We start from the raw sequence: 24729 nt of genomic DNA, 5'->3' as shown, positions 1-24729 counted from the left end.
GGCATCCTGGGCGCCACTGATCCTAGACAGAGCCCCCCCACACCTGACTGCTCCAGGTCATAAAAGAACGACTTGTTAAGTCGATGTTGAAACTGCCGTGGCCCAGACAGCTCACCTTGGGGCCCCTTGATTCGCTGCCAAGCTCATGCCCCGTCAAGGACGTGTGGGCAGATTGCTCATAATGGGGAGGGTGCCAGACTATATGGGTCTGGCAGGTCTTTAAAGGCTGGCATTTATTCTGGCCCTGTCATCTGGTCATGATGAGGCATAGATCAGGTGTTTGAACCAAGGGGCTGGGTAGAAAAGGTCTACGGACAAATGCTCTTTAAAGGCTGTATATTAAAGTGTGATATTTCAACTTGAAAAGGTGCCGACTTCAGGTTCTGCTGTAGTGGAGTCTAGAAATGACAGTATGACCCTCTCCTGAGACAAACAAGTTTTACTGGGAGAAACTCATAAATCAGCAACGTGTCAATTAAAAGCTTCCTTGATTATCAGAGCACTCCTAGCCTCCAAACACCAGCCTCCTGGGGCTTAGGGGCCAATGGGCAGGCCTCTACTGGCTCTTTTGGTAGAGGCTAAGGGGAAGGAGGGGCGTCCATGGGGGGGACTAGGCCACGCCTCCCACCCGTGCCTCACTTTGCTTTTCCAAGATAATTTGGGTTGAGTAATTTCTGGGTCACCTCATTACAGCTTGCACCAGAGGTGATGAGAGAGTGTTTTCCTGTCATGTGGGCCGTGCAGGAGATCTGCAACTGACCTGGATTGCTCATCAGTTCCCATCTAGGACACGTTTACAACTCTGACCTGATTGTGGCTTGCCCAAACTAGAATATACTTAAAAGAGCTACCTCACAGTTTTAAATAGTACGCCAGTAAATTCAGCAAAACTGTCAGTGGTAAAACTGTTAAAGTGGACGCTTTACTGCTGGATTATTATTTAAAGGAACATGAATCAATCACTAACAAGACCAAACCTTTTTTTCTTTTTCTTATTTTCCTTTGTTGATGTGTGAGCATGCATGTCATGTCAGGGTCACCTACGTTCTTGAAGCCTCGGTAGAGGATCTGCAGCTCCTTGCGGGAGAACCGAGTCTGGGCCTCCATCTGCTCCAGGCCTTCGGGGCGATGGCGGACGGCCGACAGCTCCAGCTCATCCTCTACGCTGTCTGGGGGGGGGGGGGGGGGGAGAAGAAACAGGTTTCTAAGAGTGTGGCAACACTGAGTGGATTCAGTCTGACATCATATTGTCGTCACTTGGACCTGACAGAGTAGCTGGCATTAGTTGACATCTCTCAGGACCCTAAGAGAGTCATTTAGTCATGTCGACTTTGTAACTATTAAACTAATTTCAACTCGAAGGAGGAGGGGTTCCGCTTCCACAGCAAACTGATCAACCAGGAGTCCAAAGCTTTTGAAACCGGCACCTCTACAGTAACTCCTCATTAGGAAATGCTACAACCCTCAACTGAAAAGATGACTGTGGAAACGGGTTCCTCGGAGGGAGGGGCAGAGGGGAGGAGAGGTAATTAGCATGTTTCAGAGCCCCCGGCAGGAGGTCTGCAGGAGATGGGGGGGGGGGGGGGGGGCACTGAACCCTGAGAAACTCTTTAATGGGCCCTTAACAATGGCTGCCGCCGTTTCGGCCCTGCCACTGCTGGCAGTGTCTACTGAGCTGAAAGCGCGCGCGCGCGCACACACACACACACTTGCTCGTAACACCTGAAGTATGACAGTGTCTCGACGTGCCTCATTAGTCTGGCGAGGAGTCTTCATGTGGCCCCCAGCCAAAGGGACATATCTCTCATCCTCAGATTAACCTGCTGATAAGAAGCTGGGGCTGTGTGTGTGTGTGAGAGAGAGACAGAGAGAGAGAGGGGGGGGCGAGAGAGGGAGAATGTGAGTGAGTGCGAGAGGGAGAGGGGAGAAAGAAAGAAAGAAAGTGAGAGAGGGAGAGAAAGAAAGACAGAAAGAGATAGGGGAGAGAGAATGTGTGTGGGGCATTTTGCCAATTTGAACTTTAAAGGGTGATTCAGATTCAGATGTGATCCCAGGCTCTCAGGCAGGGCCACACAAAGAACAGTGTGAGAGCCCCTGTCCTGAGATCTCCATCACACCACCATGAACACACTACACCAGCCCTCAGCACAACACAAGTCAACTGACCCAACAGTACTGCCATACATCCTGGGACCCAGGGTTGTGGAAATGGCCTATGGGTCAGGATGGATGCAGGGCGATGGTAAACAGACCACTGCAGTTCCTGAGTTCGGCACACTTACCAGACAGACAACTCACCTTAACCACTCACCACAGACAGTATCGAAAACATCCACTAATGCTGTGATATCATCCCAGACTCACTTCATGAAGAGTTGCATAAAGTTTAGAGCTTTCACGAAAGTAAACAGCTTTTTCGAAAGAGCTTAAACAGATTATTCTTTTAAAAACACAAGTGCCTCTTGCCAACAGTGGGAGCTTGTATCAGTACATGTAGCAGGCTATTTAATTACAATTCTGTTTTCTTTAAATACATTTCATTCAAATTTCAGGTATTGAACATGGCATCCTTTTCTTTCTTCAAAGCCACTCAAATAGGGCCCACACAGAGGAGAGATAGAGAGAGAGAAAGAGAATAAAACTGTCTTATTGAGAAATAAAAGAAAAAAAAAAGAAAATCCAAGATTAGCAGCTGGGCTTTTCTCAACGAAAGGCTGTGGAAAAGAGAGAGAGAGAGACACTTGCTTTGGTGACTGTCCGTTGGCTTTTTGGCGGCGGAGCAGGGAAAGAGTTTCATGAGCCGTGCCCTGACCCCACGCTGCTGGCCGTTCTGAGGGAGCGCGGAACCTAGGACATACAGCAGGAGGATCACAGCGTTACCCTGGCAACGAGCGGGTGGCTGCGGTGCATGCTGGGAGACACGGTGTAGATGTTCAGGGAGGGAGGTCGAGGAGGGAGGCAGGCAGAGAGCACCAGGTAAGTTGAGGAGAGCTTCATCAGAACAACACGACACAGGAGCGTATGACATAAGATGGTGGGCCAGGACTACTGGTCATCACGGTATCCACACGTAAATAAAATCAAACTATGTTGATAAACAACAATAATGATGAAATGAATGACAAAATCCGGCATTATTTCATTGAAGGCATCCTATGGGACTAGCAGATGGCACATTCTGGTATGTCTGCAACCTAATTATTTCCCTCCCCAACGAACATCAACACATAAATAAACCCCTGCAGTGAGGGAAACTCTGCAGTAAAGCACACAGGTTATCCTGGTCCCAGCTGCAGCTTACACTAGCAGTGTAATTACTGTGCCCCATGACTAATTCATGCAGGGTCGCCCGGTAACTGGCACATCATGTAAAATCGGGGCGGATATGATATTGAGCCAGGACTCTATCAGGGTGGAATCTAACACCCCATCACCTCTCCACTCATTTCCCGCACAGCTGAGTGGATCGCTTTACAAAAAAAAAAAAAACTCAAAAAAAAACATCCAGTCCCCGTTAACCCCCTTCCCTGTGAGGCCAAACATGGTGTCGTCAGGGTCTGACACCAGCCTTCAGGGAAGCTCCGCTGGAGCTTTATTTATAAACACCTTCAATGTCCTCCATGTCCGCAATTTGTGGCACAGCACTGAACATGCAGACACACACTAAAAGCACATCAAATAGAAAAACAACGTTGTTTCGTGAAACAAGACTGGTAGCGTGCGCGAAGGAGGCACTGGACATTACACCCTTCCAGTAGCAGTAGCAGCTCTGCCACTGCGTGGGAGGATGACAAGCTCTCTGCCGGAAGCCGTTCGTCACTCCCTCCAACACAGGTGATTACTGTACCAGGCAGCTTTGATGTCGGCCGTGAAGCATAGTGGCGGGGGGAGAGAGTGCTGCGCGTTATTTTGTCATCAGTCAGACGCGACGGCCCGAGGTAAAAGAGCCTTCACTGTATCTTATTGTAGATTCCAAACATACGTGAATTCAAAGGTTGTAATAGGTGTGTTCGACTTCTTGCAGCCGCCGACTTGAAGCAGTGAATGCCATTGGCCGCCGGCGCTGCATGAAGTCGAACACACCTATTGGGACTTGTGCTGGGTGACATCACTGCTCAAACTAAACTGCTCTCATTGGTGGTCCTCACAGGCATGCTCAGAACATGTCCTCTAAAGAAACGGCCAGCGTTAGCGGCCACCTGGGCCTCAAAGACATAAGTTCTCTCCTCATCTATTCTCATTTCCCACCTGACACACACCTCTCTGCTGATTGGACGGGAGAGGACAGCGTGTCAACAGGAGGAGAAAGCCAGTCATAAAAGGCTCACGTGTGGGCCTTCAGAAAGCAAACTTCATTAAGGGGCTCGATAACTCAACTCAGATGTCTGGTCGAGGACCTTGGGTGTATAGTCTAGGAGAGCGCCACCTGTTCATCTAACATAACCAACTCCCCTCACAGGCGACAGTAAGGAAGATAGGGAATCTTGGTGGCTATGCTAACCTGTTAACAGTACACCACAGCAGCTAGCTAGCTAGTCCAGCTCAGACTAATTTATCACCGCAACAGCAATATCTCCTCCAGCTCACCTTCTCTGGCCATCCTCACTCATACCGGCGATGAGACAGTTTACACTAGGACCATGTAAAACATGACTGGGACGTTTCCCAGCGCTAGGGAGTGAGGGGGTTAGCACTACGCTGAAATAACAGAGGAAGCTGAGGGCGGAGGACTGTCGTCTTCCGCAGAATAACGTTGGAGCTGAGTGACACTGCCCTTAATCAAGCGGGAAAAGAGCACGCAGCCAGAGTGTCTCGGATAATGCTTGCCCTTTGTTGCCTTATTGAGTAAATGGATGTGATATTTCATAATGCGGAGGACAGCTTGTCCATGAGATATCGGGCGCATCTGCCCCTCCTTAACACAACTCAAATAGATCACTGGGCTCGCAGTGTGTGTGTGTTGACAGTGTCAGACTAGCACTGTTCCTGAGCTGTGTGTGTGTTGACAGTGACAGCTTAGCACTGTTCCTGAGCTGAGGAGGCAATGATCCATCATGCTGTGCTAAAAATGTCCGGTGATGTTGTTCTGATGGAAGCTTTGAGGTGACACAAATGAGGTAGGGGACACACCACATGTCAATAACATGCAGTTGAAAAATCTGAACGTGCAACACACACAAACAAAAACTTGTCATATCGTACTTTTGCCTTCACTGAATAAAAAGAAAAAAAAAAAGAAAAAAAGCACCACCTTCGAATCCCGTTTCTGCAACATTGATTAGGATGGATGTCGGTGGGATTTCTCTAGCGAGCTCTTCAGAACTGTCAGGCTCTCACTCTGGTGCTGTTTGTCGGCTCACCTCTCATCAACAAAGCGGTGTGCCAGCCCTGAGTACTTCAGCCCCCGGTAGAACAAGGAGAGGAGGTTTGAGAGCCCTCAATGCTCTGAGGCAAGCCAATAAAGGTCTCGGCCAAACATAATCACCCAGGGACGCACAATAACTACCCTTGAACAGCCATGAAACGTGTATCCTCCTGGTGAAAGAATCGACAAAGCCACAAAATGCATACAGGAACTCTCTAAGAAATGAATGCTGGGGGTATTCCCCACAGGCTGAGAGGGATAATCAATCACAAACACAAACTGCTTTGTTCCTGGTCTAACTAATTTCTCTGGGTTTGGCAGAGCTACCTAAGGTTCAGGTCTTTGTTCTCTGCAATCGATAGCAGATATTGACTGGAGAGAAAAAAACACTTTTTAATTATTGGATTAATCCATATTAGGTATCAAGTAAGACGACTCAGACACGAGTCGCTGCTCTGAATCAATGCGTTATCAAATGTGGCGAGTCTTTGTGCTGGAAAAAATTATAACGTAATGAACTAGGTTTCTGGTGTCGCTGCTGTGATTGCAAACTGTCTTGTTGCGTTGGTGGGTAGAGGCCAGGGGCAGGTACGCCCTGGCCCACTGGGATAACATGGAGTCCTGTATATGCTGACTTCACCCTTTTTTTTCCATAATAATTTTTTTCTTTACATAGCAGGTTCATCTGCTACAAAATGTTTACATCAGCAGTTCCACCTATGGTCGGTAATCAAAAACTTCATTTCACAGCGGATACAAATTAAATCATTCACTGACATCAACTCCTCTGATTTCTTAATACTCAACAGCTATAACTGATGTGATTTGAAACAAGAACATTGAGTGTGATTCAGAGCTAGTGTTCCTGCTTCATCCGTCTCCCTGCCGTAACAGAGCACCCCAGACACCGTGAGAGCTGACCTGGAAGGCAGCGTTCTCTTGCGTGTAGAAAATACACACGCATGCATTTCAAAAGACTGTCATTTCAAAAGAATCCCATATCTCTTCAGCCCTAAAACAAAAAAAAGCTTGTATGTCGTCTCTCTCAGGACAGACAGAATCCTTCCCTTGGTGGTCTTAACCTCCAGCTAAAGCGACGTTATCTCTCCCTGAACACTCCTTATAAAGACTCCCAGGAGCAGTGGGTGCACACAAGAGACCCAGGCAGACCTATTGTGCTCATCATTAAAAGACCTTGGTCTCGCCAGTGTCTAGAAAGCTACAAAGATGAACATCTTAGAGGACAGCGAGTGCACCTGCTTGGTTTATAGAGTTTATTACCAAACGATGACAATGCCTGTGAATTAGTCCGGCGTCGGTCCAGTTCAGTCTGTCAGGGAAGTTTGCGTCACCACACATGTACTGGGGCCCCGGAGGGTCATTCCTGGTTCCCTCAACATGTAAGAGGCCCTGGAAAGCAGCCCCACAATAAAATCAAAATGTCACTGGCCGTAAAACTCATTGCCAGAGTTGCTCCCCCACTAGTTGCAGCACATCTCGGCCCCTACATGGTCGCAGTGGACATGCCCCGAGGACACGACCGTCACAACACGTATCACACAGTATGACATTAGCTCAGTCTACATTTGTCCTTTCTATGGTAGCCCGGTAAAGCAGAAGTAATTCATGTTTGTTCGACTGGAAGGTTTTTGAATATATGACGAAATACAAAAGGTAATTGTGTCCGATGATGAGCTGTGAGGTGAATGCTGGTTTCTTGTGTCAGACCCGGTGTGGAAGGCAGTGACTTGCACTCTCATAATCACATGAATGATCTGGAAACATCTAAATCCCAGACAAAGTTGCGATTCTGCGTTTATCACCCTGGCGCCACGCAAGCTCAGTGCAGGCGGCCGATGGCTACAGTACACATCGCCGGAACAGTCGATTCCGAGCCCTTTTCCGATTTTGATTGCGAAACCCTTTGACTGACTGAAGGTCAGCTCATTATGAAAAGTCACTGCATTGATCCCTCTTGTTGGGTTGGACATGTGGCATGTTTGTATTAACTTTGCATGAGATCGAAATAATAAATACTGCAGGTCTCTCAGTCAGAGAGGGAAGCAGGTTATACCCCCCCACTGTGCAAATCCAACCATCCCCTTAACTGTCCTATCTTAGTGGTGAGAGAACAGATATACACTATCATTTACAATTTTCTTATATACACACACACACACACACACACACAAGGGACATGATCTGACATGTCTGTAGTGAGCCCTGATCCCTATGTTATTTCAGAGCAGCATGAGAATGTACTGCAGCAGAAGAGAATGAAGTCATATTACACAGCCGGGAATGCAGACGGGAGTGCAAATCCAGGCAGGCTGCTCATCTGGATAACAATGGATCCGATTGATTTTGGCACGTCTCTGTGGTCAGAACTGGCTGGCGTGAGATTTGATTGACCCCCCCTCCTCTCCCAACGTTCAGCTGGCGCACCTGCCGTCCCCCAGTACGCCGACCGAGGGGAACGGAGAGTTCCGGAGATGGACGGCCCCGGGCAGCTGTTGTGGTGGGCTCCGACACGTCGGTAACGAGACGCTCGCCAGCGCATCTGCTGTGTTTGTGTGAAGGACAGACTTGTCCACCGTTTCAGGGCTTCAAACTGAAGTCAGGGAAGGTTCCCTGATACCCACCATGACGGGGACGAGGGTGGCTGAGAGGGGTTCCGCTGTCGGGGCTACAAGCAGAGGAAGAGTGCCTAATCGTTGCATCCATTACATTCATCCATTACAATAGAAAACAACATGGGTCAGAGTATCATGAATCTCATTTGAACCTCACACACAGCAGCAGAAACCCGAGTGGTGAGTCTGCTCTTGCACTGGAGGAGTGTGGCTGTGCTCAACTTATAAGTCATCTAGCCCACTGTACAACATACCACAATAGTCTTGTGTAAAAGTGTCATTAAAACTGACAGTGTAACAGTGTCTGACACACACAACTAGGCCACAAAAACAACCTAGGTTGAACCTTTGTTAACAAGATACAAATCTTGAAAGCAGCAAACACACACAAACACACACACAGGACAGCAAACGTGTAACTGTTGAACTGAGTCAGTTTCCTCAGAATGCTCTAATAGAGCACGTTTATTGTGAAAAGGAGCCTCTCAAAACCGGTGAGACGCTCCATGAAGCAGGTAGATGTCAAAGCAGAAGAAAAGGGTTCTGCCCCAGGTCAGTGTTCCAACCGCCCCACTGGCCAGGGTTAGCCTCGATTGAGCTAGACACGGATTCCTATTGGCCCGTAGGATCTGCGAACATCTGTAAATGATCCAGCACAAATGCTAACTGACACCAACACACAACTGGTTGTCAACTCCAGACATTTTCACAGATTACTTTTCTGCGTTGGCGCGCTAGATCAATACGAGATTTCAACCAGACTTTCAACAACATAATGGAACAGGGGAGATTTACCTCACGCCTTGAAGAAGATGGAGAACGTGGAGACAAATACGATCTGCCATTTCTTCCCATTTGTTGTATCCAAAACAAATAGGTCTAAGATTGGTGTCTGGGGGAGCAATATGTCAATGTTGTTATCTAATAAGCCCTGGTTCCAGATGGTCTGGAATCAACTAGGAAGGTCATTATGTATCGAGATGATGCTGGTCTGTTGAAGGCAGAGACATAGGTTGGGAGTGGATGTTGGCAACCAGCCAAACGACTGCATTTCAGACTGCAGCCATACCATCTGGGATGAGGTATTGGTGACGGGCTGGTCAAAACTCATCCTGTCCATGACAGATGGTAAAGCACAACTATCAAGGGCTGTTTCTGTAAGCATTCAGATTGTGCTCTGGAAGACTGAAAATGCATTACAGCCCTGACAAAAGAAACAGGCTGAAGATGTTGTGGGCTGAATATATGTGCATGTGTAAGGTAAAAAACGACAACATTTGAAGGGTTCCATGTTAACATCTACTTTACACAACTTGTTTCTCAAGTCAAAACAAAGTTGCTGTCAAAGTATTCCTTCTACTTTTGAAGTGCTTTGACGTAATATGCTTTTATTTGCTCCCAGAGACTTACAAAGTGCTGTTCTCTGCAATTATGGGCTGTGAGTGACTGCACTTGAAAGCAAGGGACTTGGGGCCAACCTGCCAAGATTCTTTATTTCGAACGCAGCTATTTCCCAGTCCACCATGATGGCAGACCAGAGGGCCAAGGCACGCACTGAAAATGACAGTAAAGAAAGTGTTGTAATTTATGATTATAACAGTTGTCAGTTGTCATTGTCTTAGGTAATAAATAAGGGTTGGCTGGTGAAAGCCCTGACAAGAAAGGAAAACTGGATTTCAGCCAGACTCAAGAGTCTGTTCACAAAGGGTACACAAAGAGAGGCACGGTGTAGTCAACCTTCAAACTCCAGCAACGTCCTGGGTGAAACAGTGAGGCGTATGGCCACGAGGAAATGAACACAGGCTCGAAACTCCAGGGGAATCGAAGTTGCCTGTCAGTCCCAATCAAGCCCACAGGGACACAGTTGGCTGAGAGAGTAGCCTTCCAGGCACGCTGAGGCGCTCTACTTCCTCACAACACTCATGGCCTCTCGGGTGCTTCAGGGTGACAAAATGATGTATGTCCTGCTTCAAAAACACTAGCAGAATTTTAGTTGGAAAGGACTAAAGGAATTCATTAACCCACTACTCCATTCTATTTTCTGATAAAAGCAAACCACCGCTCTCTGATATAGAAGCTGGATGGGTCTGTCACTGCTGGTGATTAACAACCAGTCTTCTGGAAACATGTGCACATGCTTTGGGATTCAATTTGAGGTGGTTATCAAAGGCAATCTTACGTAGTGGACATTCCGTAGGCCCACCCCACCAACAGCAGCTCTCCTCAACCTGCTTCCTGTCTAACCAGCACATTTGAATAACTAGAACCTGAAAGATTTGGAACAATGACTTTCATATGTTAGTTGGCTGTCATCATCATTCATTCAGTAATTCAGTTGCAAAACTTAAATCTTATTCAAGAAGATCCATCTAGAACAACAAAAACAGTGCTAAAGCTCTGCATTATGCATGAGAACACCTACGCCTACAGCATAATGACAGGGCAGTCTAGAGCTGGAACTTGGGGCAGGATTTTTCATTTAGCAGGATAATTAATGTTAGAAGAGTGCTGATTGGGCACATAGTCCTTATTGTTTTGATTGAATGTTAAATAGCAGATGAGCTGGATTAAGCCTTGAGCTTCAAAGCTCTCCAAACAAAGATGGAATAGGCTCAGGGGAAACACAAATATTAAAACTGCAATTTCTATTACATTCTGGAAGGTTGCAGTTCTTTGCATAACAAAAGAAATTGTCTTCTGAATAATAAAACAAGTTTTTCAGTTAATGAGACCTTTAACAACGAGCGCTCACCTTTCCTGCTAGCTTCCCATGTGACAGTAATGTCATGTTGGAAGCATTATTGCTGTGTTTCCTCGAAATTGTGGGAGCAGATGTTATTCAACTACACATGAACAAAGCAAGCTAAATGACAAGAACAAAAGAAAACAACAATAGAAACTAGCCTCAGGTTCCAGAAGAGTCTGCATCTAATTCAGCTCGCCATCTTCCGTCACTCCCTGCAGCATTGATTATCTGGGAAACATTTAACAGAACTGATTGCTGGGATTCCACATTGTGTTCTTCCTTTCCCCCTGGTTCTCAACATGCCTAATACTGCATAATGAGTACTGTCCTAGAAATCTCCCCCAAGCCCTTCACCTCACTGATTGGACCTAAGTGGATTGAGGGGAGGGCTCCCTGAGGACCGACAAAGGTCACGTGAATCACATCAGCACTAGTCCACAGGCGTCTCTCAAACGATTGGGTTAAAAGCAGCTAATCGGAGAAGTCGATTGCCGTCTTCAGGGTTGGATGAGGGTCTTGTTAAGGTGAGGAGCGGCAGCTCTGGTTTGTTTAGATTCTTTCTTTACTCAACCAACACAGTCACTGGTGGAACTTGATTGAAGGACAACTTTCAGTGTCATACCACAGTTGATGAACAGCCTTAAACTAACTGTTGAAACAAGATGAGATTGGCAAAGAATTCTTTTCCTAATAGATGATTGAAACACTCAAAGCCTAGCATGTAATAAAAAGTTATGATTTAAAGCCATCACTTTCTTACAGTAAGGTAGTTTAACAGAAACTAGCCAGATAACAGCACTGAAACCACAATAAAATCAACTTAATCTCACATCTACAGAGCTGTACAGGGCCTTGACTCCTACGGGGCTCATCACACAGAAAGGACGACAACGTCCAGTTCAAGCGGCTCTGACGAGAGCACAGCTCCTGTACTCTCCTACAGAACACCCCCTCCTACACCACAGCAGGACGGCAGAACAAGCATTCATGGCATACAAATAAGCTACAGACAGGGACGTTTATAAAGGCGGACACCCATGTCTGGGGGCGTGGTTTGGGTGAAGGGTCGACCTCGGTGAGAACGCCAGAGAGTAGATGCCCGGCTGAGTGGCTGTCCGTCACTCAGCCTGCAGGTCGTATGTTCCTCTGGGCCCTGGAGACGATGTTGGCTCACGCCACGCGGCCCTCCAGAGGCACAGTTAAAACACTGAGACTTGGCTGATGGAAATATAACCAATTGAATGTAGCGACTAGACAGACACTGGCTTTTCCGTATGAGGTATGACTAACAAAACTGCCATCCTAGTATGTAGTTTATACTACATGTATGTAGTATAAAGTGTGTTGTGTGAGTGTGGCTCTTATGGGAACTAAACCCAGAACCTCCAGACTGCCTGAGCAGGTGAGTGGGGGTTCCGTGGGGACCTGAGATTTACAGGAAGGTCTCAATGTTCTCAAGCAGTAATAGCCAACTCCAGGGTTAAATTGACACAAGAATCCCTTTCTCAAACACCACTGTGTGTGTGTGGCCGAGCCAGAGAAATATTTATCTTCTCCTGACACACTGATTAGTCTGTTCCCTTTGAGGCCTCGCTCAGCCCTATGTTCTGATGGCTCTGCTGGGTGGGTGAGCACACGTGTGTGCGCGCGCGCGTGTGTGTGTGTGTGTGTGTGTGTGGCATGAAGAGAGAGAATGGATTTGGATTGTGTGTGTCTGCATCTGTTTGTGGGACTGAGTGTCTCTGACTGTGTGTGTGTGTCCACATGCGGAAATGAATTCCTCTGTATAATCCACCTTTCTGGTATTCATGGTGGGTTTTACTGGTGCATGATGGAATCCTGGTGTCATGATTCCAGGGCATGAGTGCATGCTGATGCCAGAAACTAGAAAACAGAAAGAGATTGTGTATTACCAGCCTGACCCCTGACCAGTAGCAAATTGCCCGTGGTAACCACAGTCTAGTGTGTAGAATTTCTCGATTCCAATAGCAGTGGGTGAATGGAACTGTGTTTACCCGAGTCTGAGCTAATGCAGATGAGCAGCCTTGGGAAGCGGAGGTAGGCTGGTATGGGGAGCTGTGAGACTGGCAGCTACATTGTTCTGAGACTGAACAGCAGCTCTCTGCCAGAAGAAGCATAAAGCCTGCAGGGGACGGGACAACCAAGACTATACTGCATGTCAATTTCAATATTTAAAACATACACACACGGGTACAAACGGGTACACACACGCCCACGACCCAATCTCCTCAGAACACATCTGGTGTTGTCCGTGTTATTGACCAGGTGTCAGACGGACGTGTCCAGACACTGTTCCAGGGTGTTTCTATCTTTGTTTTTTACATGAATGCATATTGCCGCGTTTTTAGATACTTTGCTTTTAATATGTACATTCAAAGACAACATTAAATTAAAGCAAAACAATAAATACAAAGGAATTAATAATAGGCACCAAGAAACAGTCCTTCAACAGTTAATGTGGTCAAATCAGCTCATAAATATTGACAGTTAAACTTTAGGAGTACACATTGCTTAGGTCAGACTACTATTTCCAGACTTTTCAGAAGGCTTTTACTCATTAAGTTCCTATTGTTCCTTAGTGGCATAACTGAATTACAGCTCTACAACAGGGTTTGCCAGCCTTTGACTAATGGTCGACATGAGGACAGCAAGCAAGTTTATTAAACAGTCTGATTGATGGCTTTTATCTAAGCCATAAGTGCTTACTGTGTCTCTACCTTGCTTAATTGGACAACTGTGGTTTATAGTTGATTTGTTCCAGACACAGTGGGAGCCAGGCTTGTAGAGTCCTTACTTAGTAACGTGTGACTGGGAATGAGCTCTCCGGTGCAGAAAATCAGTGTGTGTGTTTCACATTGTGTGATAGTAACCTACAGTGTCTATTTAGAATGTGCCAAGCTTTCAGAGGACACAAACATAATTGTGGCTCTGTGCCTGCGCGTGCACGCACACAAACACACACAAAAACACAAACCAAGAAGCAAAGGTTTGGGGGGTAAAAACCTTGAGGAGACTCGCAGATCAGAGACTCTCAGATTCCCCTGCACTTGAAAACATTTAAACCTTCAAAAACCAAGGAACTATTTACCCAGACCCTGCCATTCTCTCCCTCTCTCCACTCTCACCCTCCCTCTCTTCACTCTTTCCTTTAAAATTGGAAAATCAGTTTGACATTTTTATAGAACTCAAATCTACAAATCCTCTGTAACAGTTTCTGGCATACTGGAAGCATCTTTTCTGGCTAATTACTCTGCCAGAGTTTTGAGGACAGCGGTCCAGAGCACAAGGCAGGAGGAGATTCACGTTAAAGCCATTCACACAGTGTTCCACAACCGAGTAAATAGACATTGACAAGAGACTTTTTGACACAACGCATGGAGTTAGTAACACCTCTTTCAATGAACACCCTTCACACACCCTTCACTTCCCATATCTGTCTCTCACTCTTCTCTCGTCCTTTCTTTCTGTATGTCTCCTCTTCAACCTCCAACTCAATCTTTCTCCTTTCTTTCCATCTTTGTCTCTCTCTCTCTTTCCCCCACATCTTTCTCTCTCCCCTTGTCTCTCTCTGCCTCTCTCCCCCTCTTCTCTCTCTCGTCCCTCCATCCCATCCCCCTGTCTCTCCCCCCCCCCCCATCTCTCTCTTACCCTCTGAGAAGTTGATGACTCCCAGCAGGTGCAGCAGTTTGAGGGAGGCACACACCAGCACCACGATGGCCACGGTCTGCAGCCCCTCCGTATCCCACACGGCGTTCAGCATGCCTCCACCGCCCTCCCGCTCCCCGCCGCCATGCCCCGACCCGGACCCGCCGCCATAGCCAGACCCCGCCTCCCCGCCAGCGCCCCCCTCCTCCCCGCCCGCGCTCCAGTTCCCCAGCGCCCACTCCACCTCCACGCTCGGCAACGCGCACAGGCCCCCGGGGGCCCCTGGGCACCCGCCCGCCTCCCGCTCGCTCCCCAAATCCAGGCTGGGCAGGGTGGCTGTGGTGGGACAGTCTGACAGGGAGAGAGGTTCTCCTCAAGTCATCCGCGTCTCTAAGACACGGAGGCAGGGTTGGGGGAGGATCAAGTCCCCAGGAGATAGAGACGCGTCTGCTGGCGTGCCCTCCGGAGTCTGGTCCTGAGATCTCGCCCTCTCTTCAACACTTTCTACGGGCTTCTGTTCTCACTCTGTGTGAGGCGAGAGGAGTGAGTGAACTAAAGAGGAGGAGACTGCTCTCTACTCGTCTCCCTTTGTTAGTTTGTGGAGCTCCCCTCCCTCCGTGGCTCAGAGTCACAGGAGGGAGGGGGGAATGGAGGGAGGCTGTCAGGAGAGAGGGAGGGAGACGAGGAGAGAGAGAGAGAGAGAGCAAGGGAGAGACCAAGAGCAAGGGAGAGAGAGAGAGAGAAAGAGATGGACGGAGATGGAAAGAGGGAGAGAAAGAGTGCAAGGGAGAGAAAGAGAGACAAAGATGGAGAGAGGGAGCTTGAGAGGGAACGAGTGGACAGAGACGGAAAGTGAGGGAGAGGGAGAGAGATGGGCAGGGATGGAGATGGAGGGAGAGGCAGAGGCAGAGAGTAGGAAAAGAGAGGGCGTAAAAGAGAGTGAGTAGGAGGGTAAGGCATTAGTGTGTATCCATCAACACACTTAGCTATTCCATAACACACACACACAGGAAACAGCTAGAAAGCTCTTAGGAACCAGATCCAACGGTCTATAGATCTAAAACAAAATAATTGACACCAAAGGGCAGAATTCAGTTGGCTTCACTTCAGACTCGGGGCTAGTAGGTCATTACTTGTGAATACTCCAATACAAGCTTTTTTACTAATAAGACTGCTGCTAATATTGACTGTCAATCAATCTCCCATCACAGTTGAGAATAGTGAAAAACACATGTATTCCAGAACAGTCCAGGTCCAAATCCCATGACATGTACATTTGACTTGAGTGATTTAGGACTCGGATTCATATCTCTGAGTGGTTTATGCTCTTTTCCCTCCAAGATGTGGTATGGACAAGTACTTATTTTGAGTAGGGAGCCTTTGCCAATAACCTTGGTGAACACATTATTCAGAGAAGCTCAAAGTTAATTGGTTGTCTTTAGGATAACTCTCATTCAATGAAAATGAAAATGCAGGGGGGGGGTATGGAACAACAGCAACTGCTTGATATACTGACAGAGTGTGTCTAAGTGTAACAGAAAACACTGTATTAAACTGTGTTTGTGTCTGTGTGTGTTCTAAGCGTCTTGTGATCCGTAGAGTGTAAAGCGCACATACTGCCCTCTTCTGGGCATCTAGGAGACTGTTTAGAATACCGGCACTGATGCATTGTGACATTGAACTTTGCACCCATCAAAGTACAGAGGATCTGGAAACAAAATCCAAAACGGCGCATAAATCATTGATCGATCACATTTCATATATCTGAAGGTACTATTCCTGTCTAAACTGCTGTCATTAGGTGTTATGGAATCTGTGTATTGTAATATATTATTCTTCAACAGAAACTAAAAACTATAAGCAAAGATCAACCTGAACCCCAGTGAAGTGCATGAGTTAAACAAACCCTTATGAATATTGTAATAAGGGCCAGGAGGTGTCTCGACAGCTACTAAACTACAGTCCAGTAAATCTATACCTGCATTCACTCATTCTTCGAAGCAAGACAGACACCAAGGGCACATGACAAATATTCTCCTCTTCGCCTTCACTTGAATAATTTAGCATGGTGCCGCTTTAAAAAATATATAAATAAAATACAAAATAAAAACCAAACATATTGGCGTGAATAAAAATGGCCTACGGTCTTTTATTTGGCTCGTTGGTATGCGCGCCACATCTGGAGAGAGCTATAGAGGAAGGAGACTATAGGACCCTGGGGGCCTCTGGGAATATCCCACAATCCTCTTCACCACCATCCTCATGTTATTGCAGAGGAAGAAAGTGAGGACATGCCAAGGATAATCTATGGAGGGTGAAAAATAGACGAGGAATGGAGGCGAGAGGAGCAAAGCTCATGACCATATGTTGGCAGAGCTGGCATTATTGGGAGACCTTATCCTTCACACAAAATTGCATATTGACTGGCTTTAAATAAAACCAACAATAACAACAAACATGAATCAAAGCCAGAATGCTAAACATTAGAACTCCTCCAGCAACCTCACAGTGATACATGGGCCAGCAAATGAGTCTGATAGATTGATGGTTATTACGACATGCGGCAATGATGGACCAATTCGTAAACTTTTCAGCACGTAGGGACACTGTCACTGGCCAGATGAATAATTCAAGCTGTAGGAGTAGAGTCAGATATCGCGACGGAGAAGATATGAGCGTATTCTTCATTGTTCTATAGTTCTATGACTGTCCACAGATAAGATCCTCCTGGTTTCATCGATGGATTATCTTAACTATGGACACCCCCACACCCGAGCAGCCCGGATTCCTTATCAGTCTGGCCAACGAGACGGCCCGAGTTACGCACCCACAGGTGTTTTGTTCCAGTCCCTCCGGCAGATGGAATGTATTGATTTCTGGGGCCGAACACATGGGGGGTTTTCTGGGTTTTTTTCCTCCCTCTGCCGCGAGGCAGACAGCCACCCCAAACAAGCATGTGCTCCCATGCCGTGAGATCTTATCTCCCCTCGCCTTCCCCATCTGACAGGCTGAGAGGAGACCGTGGAGGTCACCCTCAATCCATGTCACACTGACTTGGGTCCTTCCACTGAGGGAGTGAAGGAACATGTCAAAAAGATGACATGAGAGCGATTTCATTCTAAATATAGCTAAACTATTATGAAAAAGAGAATGCCCATTTAGTTAGTTAGTAGTTAATGTCCACTTAGTTGAGAATGGATTTATTTGATCACATTCTATCACTAATATAGGGTAGGGTACTGTAGATTAAACAATGACGTTAAACTGCTTTTTAGAAGGAAATATTTCTGCAAAGATTATAAAATAGGTCAACAACAAACACATCAGGCAAAAGTTCATTAAAGTCTGTGTAATTGAGAATGTAACCACATTATAATTATTTCATATCTGCTAGCTACAGTTGGCTTCTAGAAAACAACCCCCCCCCCCCCCCAAAAAAAAAAAATTATAATAATAATAATTTCAATTATGCGTCTGAGTTTTGGACAGCTGTTATCTTTCCCTGGGGGTGCAGGATAAAAATTGAGCAAGCGTAAAACGAGGAGCTAAAGGTCTGCGTGTGTGAGAGTGTGTGTGTGTGTGTTTTCAACATTAGACATCATCAATCAAAACAACGATGACGGGCAGGCAGGCGAGGGGCAGGAGGACGACACGTCTCCAACGCTTCCTGCAGAGCTGTGACCATGTGATGTCATCATGCCACAACAGGAGTGATATGCCCAGGCATGCAGAACAGTGTTGGTGTGAGATCATTATTTTTTTGGTATTATTATTTTTCTCCAAAGCGCATTGAAATATTTACAGAGGCAGGGTCTGTGAAGATGAAGCCAATTAGAAGCTATGAACCATAGCGCCCTTCAGAGGAGCAGCATGCATACGCAATGAACAATTATGTGAAGAATTACAGTGATTCCAGTCTTACGCCCTTTGCTTGGATGCATTGCACAAACATGTACATATTGTACAGTCCCACAGTCTGTACAATGTGTACAATATTACAGTCTACTGTGAAACCTTCCACAGAGTATTCATGTCCGGCCAGCAGTCCGAGGCTGATAACATTGACCTGCACCTCTATCTGTCTTGGCCTCATTAGCGCTTACATGGGCTTTCCACCTACATACTGTAAGGCAGACAGATGGGCAGGGAGGCCATTTGAAGGGCTTGGCATTGTACTTCTGAACACCGCCACGCCATTCTTCAGCAGCAGTGGCACATTGACGACAAGCCTCCGAGTTGAATAGGTTGGCGGACAAATGGAAGTCGGGTAGGAAACCAAATGGGAGATGGCAGGTGAGATGAAGGGCCCCCCTCAGGGTGGGGGCCAAACATGAGGCACAGCCAGGCTCGCTGCTGAGTGGAAATCAATAGAGGCGCTTATCTCTGGAGGAAATCATGGGGTCGCTGAGGCAAACGCCAAGGCTGCACGTGTGCATGTGTGACAGAGAGAAAGAGACAGCAAGAGATATCTGATTGAGTCAAGAAAGGCTGTTGAAACTCACGTCTGTACTGACAGTCAGTCATGTCTGTGTTTACATTCAGCGGCGAGGACAGCACAGAAGCACAATCCAGGGACTTCGATAAAATCATTCTCCTGAAACAAGGCAAATACACCAAACTACAACCATTTTCCATAATGGTGTGAACCGGGAATCCCTAAAGGGAATATCAGTTTGAGTTTTAATAATCGTACATTTTAGACACTTTCCCTCTCCTTTGTCACAATGAATTACTAAACACTGTGTGCCATAGCACAGCTGATTTATCAAGGTCCATCTGTGCTAATGTGCAAACAAAGTCACACACCAGATACTGCAGTCAGGCTGAAACCAGTGTCTCTGTGAGAGGCACAACATTAAAAGGAACAACAAAGATTGGAGAAGCTCTCTCATCATTAACCATGGTGTGACATGAACGTTAGATATTTTATGACTAGAACAGATTGGAGATGTGTTTGTGGGCGAATAGGAATTAAAACATGAAACCCACTGATATATCATATCAAGGATTAAGCACTTCTAAACAAGCACACAGTTATTCTGTGTAATAACTCGATTAACCCCTTCCTATCATTATTCACCATGGAAACACCGGAGGCATTCATCGTCAAGCTGAAGTTGTAATCAGCACCATCATTGTTAATTACAGGATGAACCATCTCTGACATTGGTGTGATCTCTACTGTGTTTTTCTAGTAATCACTACATTTTTGGCACAAGAAAAACAATTTCTTGGCAAATTGATGAACGTTCATTATGGGATATCCTTAATGGAAAAGTTAAATCACAGACTTGATAGCCAGTACATTGGGTAATAGCTCATTAATGACCAGCATGATTTAATTGTTGCCTGGACACATCAAGACAAAATAGCCACGCCTGCGGTTATCACACGACAGAAACCCTCATCAGAAATTCTGCCGCCCTTTCCTAATTTGGATCTCTCCTCCACCGCTCTCCTCCACTTCTCTTTAATTCTCTTCAATCAAACTTCCTCCCACATGCATTGTTCCAGTCTTCACTTTCAGAAATGTTCAAATACATTTTTTAAAGAACCGGCTGAATACTTCACTCTTCAACTAAATCTGTGCTTACCAAAATCCAAGTTGAGCAGTGATTTATATAGCTAATTGAAATTCCTAATACCTAACCAAGTAAAGAGGATTAGACACTTGGCGATGCTTTGATGAAGGACACATTCGATGATGGGAGTGTTCTTCACTGGAGGAGGACAGGGCGCTTTCGACATCGACATTTGACCCATGAACCACTCAGAGGGGCGCCTTCAAAAATCTCTGCTCATGGGCGGATGAGCACCTGCAGCTAATTGGTCACAAGAAAGCCATGTAAAGTGCCCCTCACACATCCTGTCACAGAGGACCTAAAAAGCACTTTTCCCTGGCCGAGGCGTCCCCTTCTATCCCCTTTCAAAGGAAGGACTTCCCTTTGACCTCCATCTCCACCAACATCCATGTGTGGTTCGTTTGGCAAGATCAAGGCGCCCCAAGTCCAAACTCAAAGCCTCCGTCTGTGATTTGAAGAGCTGAGCTCTGGTTTGGTGCGGTAGCACCCAACGTCTGTTGTTCATCCCCACTTGCATAGAAAGCCCCATTTCCAAAAGTTCCTCACTATTAAAATATTAAAAGGGTCTCTGTAAAAAAAAGAATATATATATTATTAGTATTTATTTATTTATCACTGCTGAGTCTATGCCAATGAGCAAATAACCATGAACGAATGTGTCTCCTCTAAGTGATGGATGATACTGTAAAATGAAAGCCCCAGGAGAGAGACTGCTTACCAGGGCAGAATTCAATGGAGAGCTCTGTAGCGCAACAAAAGACCTGCCATTCCACCTTCCAGGGGCTTCAAGGCATTACATAGATTAGAATACACTGGGTGGTTTGTCAAGCATACTTTTAAGGCTTCTTGCTGAGCAATACCCAACTTCATTTTTCAGGATCTAATAAGCCTTTGGCGGAGAACTGTAATCTGACTGACAATACTGTACGTGGAGGGTCGACCGCATAGTAACACAATGGCCTTTTGCTTCTTTCTATCCAGAATCTTAGAATAAAGTGTTTCAAGGGACATTATGTAGCAATTCCAAGCATTGGCTATAAATCAACATGCAGCCCTTTTGAAAGGAGCTGAAAGAAACAGTTAGGAAATCCCCCAAAAGAATGTAAATTTTTTATGCATTTTAAGTGAGACTTTGAAACTCATTAATAAAGCAACAAAGGCCTTTGGCTTACATTGTGTTCAGAGGGTTATTTATTGAAAAACTGATTAATCCACTTAAAATTATTAATTTTCCCTTTGCTTTCGGTAATGATGTGCAAAAAATACAGTGCCACATTTTGAGGATGGCAATTGTGTTTGCTGCTCTTCAGAGCTGCCAGCTTCATAATCTGGATAGATCAGCGGACTTGAGTGCCCCCTGGTGGCAAAAAGCAGAAAGCCCCACATTCTGACACGTCATAGCTATTTGCTGAAAATCATAACTAAAATTCAGGGCGAAGCTTTGGGGCATTCTGAGGATGCAAAAAGCGCGCCACAAAAAGCGCGTGTTGAATGCGCTAAGACGGAGTACCATCTCAGCTCTCAGCAAAGTAGTAACAAAGTTCAGGCACCCGCAAAAGAACACCTCTGAGTAAACAGGCAGACAGTTCTTAGGACAATAACACAAGGGGAGTCAGGTGGCTGAGCGGTTAAAGAATCAGGCTAGTAATCAGAAGGTTGCTGGTTCGATCCCCGGCTCTGCCAAGTCCATCTGGAGGCCAGACGGCTGGAATGACAGCGCCCGGCCCAGACGCGGCACCCAGACGCAGCACCCAGACGGGTGGCGTCGAGAGAGCAGTGTGTTCCACAACAAGGAAGTGGAGCCGAGCAACACCTCAACCAAGAGCTTCACTTTCCCCATCTCTGGAGAGACAGTGAGGCCACCTCGCCTACGGCACAGAAGGCAGTGCTGCCAAGGTGACAATTCCAAACCTAAAGTAATAATGTGCAGTGAAGGCAGATTTTCCAGCAAACCTCCAGGCAAAGTGAGACTGTTTAAACGTTGCTAAAACATCCCCTCTGGCTGTGAAGTCTACCCTGGTCTGGAAGTCCCAAGCTTTTCCTTGAGATAACATTACGGTCCCCAGTTCATAATTTCAAGCCTAAGAAAACCTCAACAGAACCACGTCATTATGTGTGTTATACATAACTCCAGATAACTTCAGGCCATGCTTTGATCAGGGGACAGAGCAACCAAAAATGTACGAAGGTGAGAGTCAGAGTAACTCGATGTGTTAACGCAGCATCAGGTGTGGTTCAGATGGTGGGTCACCTCCATCGATGGCATCCTCAACCAAAAACAACCCCTGTGGTTGATGAAAGCTACACCGATGCTGGTGTGGGGGCTACTAGGGACTCCTGCTGCACTCCGGTGACACGCTGCCTTCACCCTCACCATCGACCCTCTGAAAGGGGGGGGGGGGGGGGGGCGTGTCTGCAGGAAGGAGCCCTCAGTGCTCGGCTGTGTCACCCACCTATTTTTAGATATCAGCGGGCGATTGGGAGAGGATCACAGCAGCAGAGGAAGAACTTCCCCATCCCCCTGTTATCCACGAGGTGTGTTATTAAAAATAATTATGATAACATAAAAGAAAAAGAAAAAAAAGTTGAAAAGTACTGTGTAAAAAACGGGATATTTGCTTAACATAATCACTCGTATAGTGAAATATGAGTCAGATAATGCATCAAATACATCACTCCTCACATTAGGATGGTTTTACTCAGTCTGTGACAGAACAGAGATTGGATCAAGGCCTGTCAGGGGCCCCGTATCCAGCATTTGAGGCGTAGGAGCTTGGTTGGTAGGCTATTGGGGATATCCATTTGACATTCTCTCCCTGGCGTTTGTGTGCTTGTCCTTGACAGTTTGTGGGCCAACAGAATCCAATGCTCAATCATTATTGTTGTACATCAGGTTGCCTCTTAGATCGACGGCCTCTAGTTTGTGCACACAGATCAACAAAACCTCCACTGTGTCACGTGACTGACCTAAGTAAGGGGTCTTCTCCATAACTGTACTTTTGTAGACTGGTGATCGTTTGAAAGTTGTTTACAGATGTTCCTCACGACGGCAAAGATTTCTAGCTTAGCAAGACCATAACCCTGCCGTCTGTCAACATGGGCAAGGCACACATTCTGTAGCATTCTAGCAATTGATTAGATTAATTAAAATATCTTTGTGAATAATTTCCATTTTGTTCTGGAATTCTTATTACACTGAACACAATATAATGTATTCTTTTGTCCGTAAGCATAAGCTTGGAATTCCGTAATGAGGCCCACACTACAGTAGCAGGCAAACAGTCTGGCAGGCCAAACAGATAGTTAGCACATGCAAATAACAGGTGGGCTCAGTTGCCAAAAGGCTCCAGTTCTTCAATATTATATTCACACTGAGAAGAAGAAAACCTAAAGTGACGTACAATGGGCTCATGTTCAAGTGATGTTGTTCTTTCAGGAGTCTGGCCATTACAAACATCACAGTTTGGTACAACACTGAATAGTGAAGCAGAACCCTTATTAGGAAAGGTGGGAGTGAGAGGGTTTCCATCTGTCACTTGCAAATGAAGAAGTGGCCATTATTATCATGGTTCAGGGTGAGGGAAGGAGAATCAAGACAAAACTTGTTATGATGTCCTGTGCTTCATGACAATTCCTTTCAACACCTCAAATTGCTCATCTTTCTTGGAACAGACATCAAAACCACTGCTAGTGGCAACACCACTTCATCCTGACATTTCCTGTCCAACATGTTTGGAGACCAGCAAATGGCATTTATCTTTCTTAAAATACAGTTTAGGCATGTCCATGCTTCACTGGACAGAGAAGCAGGGGAGACAGAGAGGGCAAGACAAGCAGCAGAGGCCCCGGGCCGGATTTGAACCAAGGACTTGACCCTGTGGTACGCGGTCTACCCGGTGAGCCACCAGCACACATTGTACAGTAATATATCACTGCTATGATATCAGCAGTGTTCCTGTCTGAGTCAAGCTGACTTTCAGCCACAACCAGATTACACTTGGTCCTGAAAGGCTTGCCTCTCGACTGGGTAATCAAGTTGGACTACCCAGCGACAGACGCTAGTTCACATGCAATCAAATTGAATTCCAACTTAATATATAATTTAGGTGGGCATAAGGGGAAGCTATTTTTCAAGACAGCATAGCTGACATCCTTCTTAAAAGCAGGCCCTTCAAAAGACAAACGGATTGTGGGTTGAACATGAAAACGGAATATTCAAGGCTTGCTTCAAGGTCCCCCAATTAGTATTGCATTATTCTGAATAATTGGTCAACCAACCAATCAGCTGCAAGCTATGAGTGAAACTTTCCTAATGAAGCAAGCTAGTTGAAATATGCATAAATGAAAATTGCTCTTACTAATACTTTTAATTATTCTGTTCCATTAAAGCAGTGTGTCACGACATTAAAAGTTAATTACAAAAAAATCTTGATCATGCTTAGGTTGCTGCCCCCGCGACCCGACCCCCGGACAAGCGGAAGATGATGGATGGATGGATGGAATCTTGATCATCCTTATAGTCATTCTTAAACGTTAATGCTTTATGGGAATCTATCATAGCGGCCAAAGTTGACTTGACCGTTGAAATGGTAGACACTGTAAAACGGTGAATTGAATAAGAGAATGAAGTTCTCTAAAATGAAGAGTTAGGGAACAAGCTGAGAGTCTTTAGAGTGGCAAAAGTCAACAAGTTAAAAACAGCTCAATTATGTCTATGCTTAAAAGTATACCCACCTG

General features: G+C 46.0%; 1 protein-coding gene across 4 annotated transcripts in view; it reads right to left on the bottom strand.

The window, feature by feature from the left end:
- kcnip4a (potassium voltage-gated channel interacting protein 4a) overlaps positions 1 to 24729 on the bottom strand; it is a 108411-nt gene that overhangs the window by 11669 nt on the left and 72013 nt on the right. For 3 of the 4 annotated variants that reach the window (XM_062449733.1, XM_062449732.1, XM_062449734.1), the window contains exon 2: positions 1045 to 1169. In XM_062449733.1, the coding sequence (XP_062305717.1) occupies positions 1045 to 1169 (125 nt within the window). Of the gene's footprint in view, positions 1 to 1044; positions 1170 to 14413; positions 14558 to 24729 lie in introns of those variants that run through there. The other variant, XM_062449731.1, reaches the window with a different exon arrangement.

This window comes from Osmerus eperlanus, chromosome 23 (genome assembly GCF_963692335.1).
Source record: "Osmerus eperlanus chromosome 23, fOsmEpe2.1, whole genome shotgun sequence".
Classification (NCBI taxonomy): Eukaryota; Metazoa; Chordata; class Actinopteri; order Osmeriformes; family Osmeridae; genus Osmerus; species Osmerus eperlanus.
This window is presented reverse-complemented; position numbering and strand designations above follow the sequence as displayed.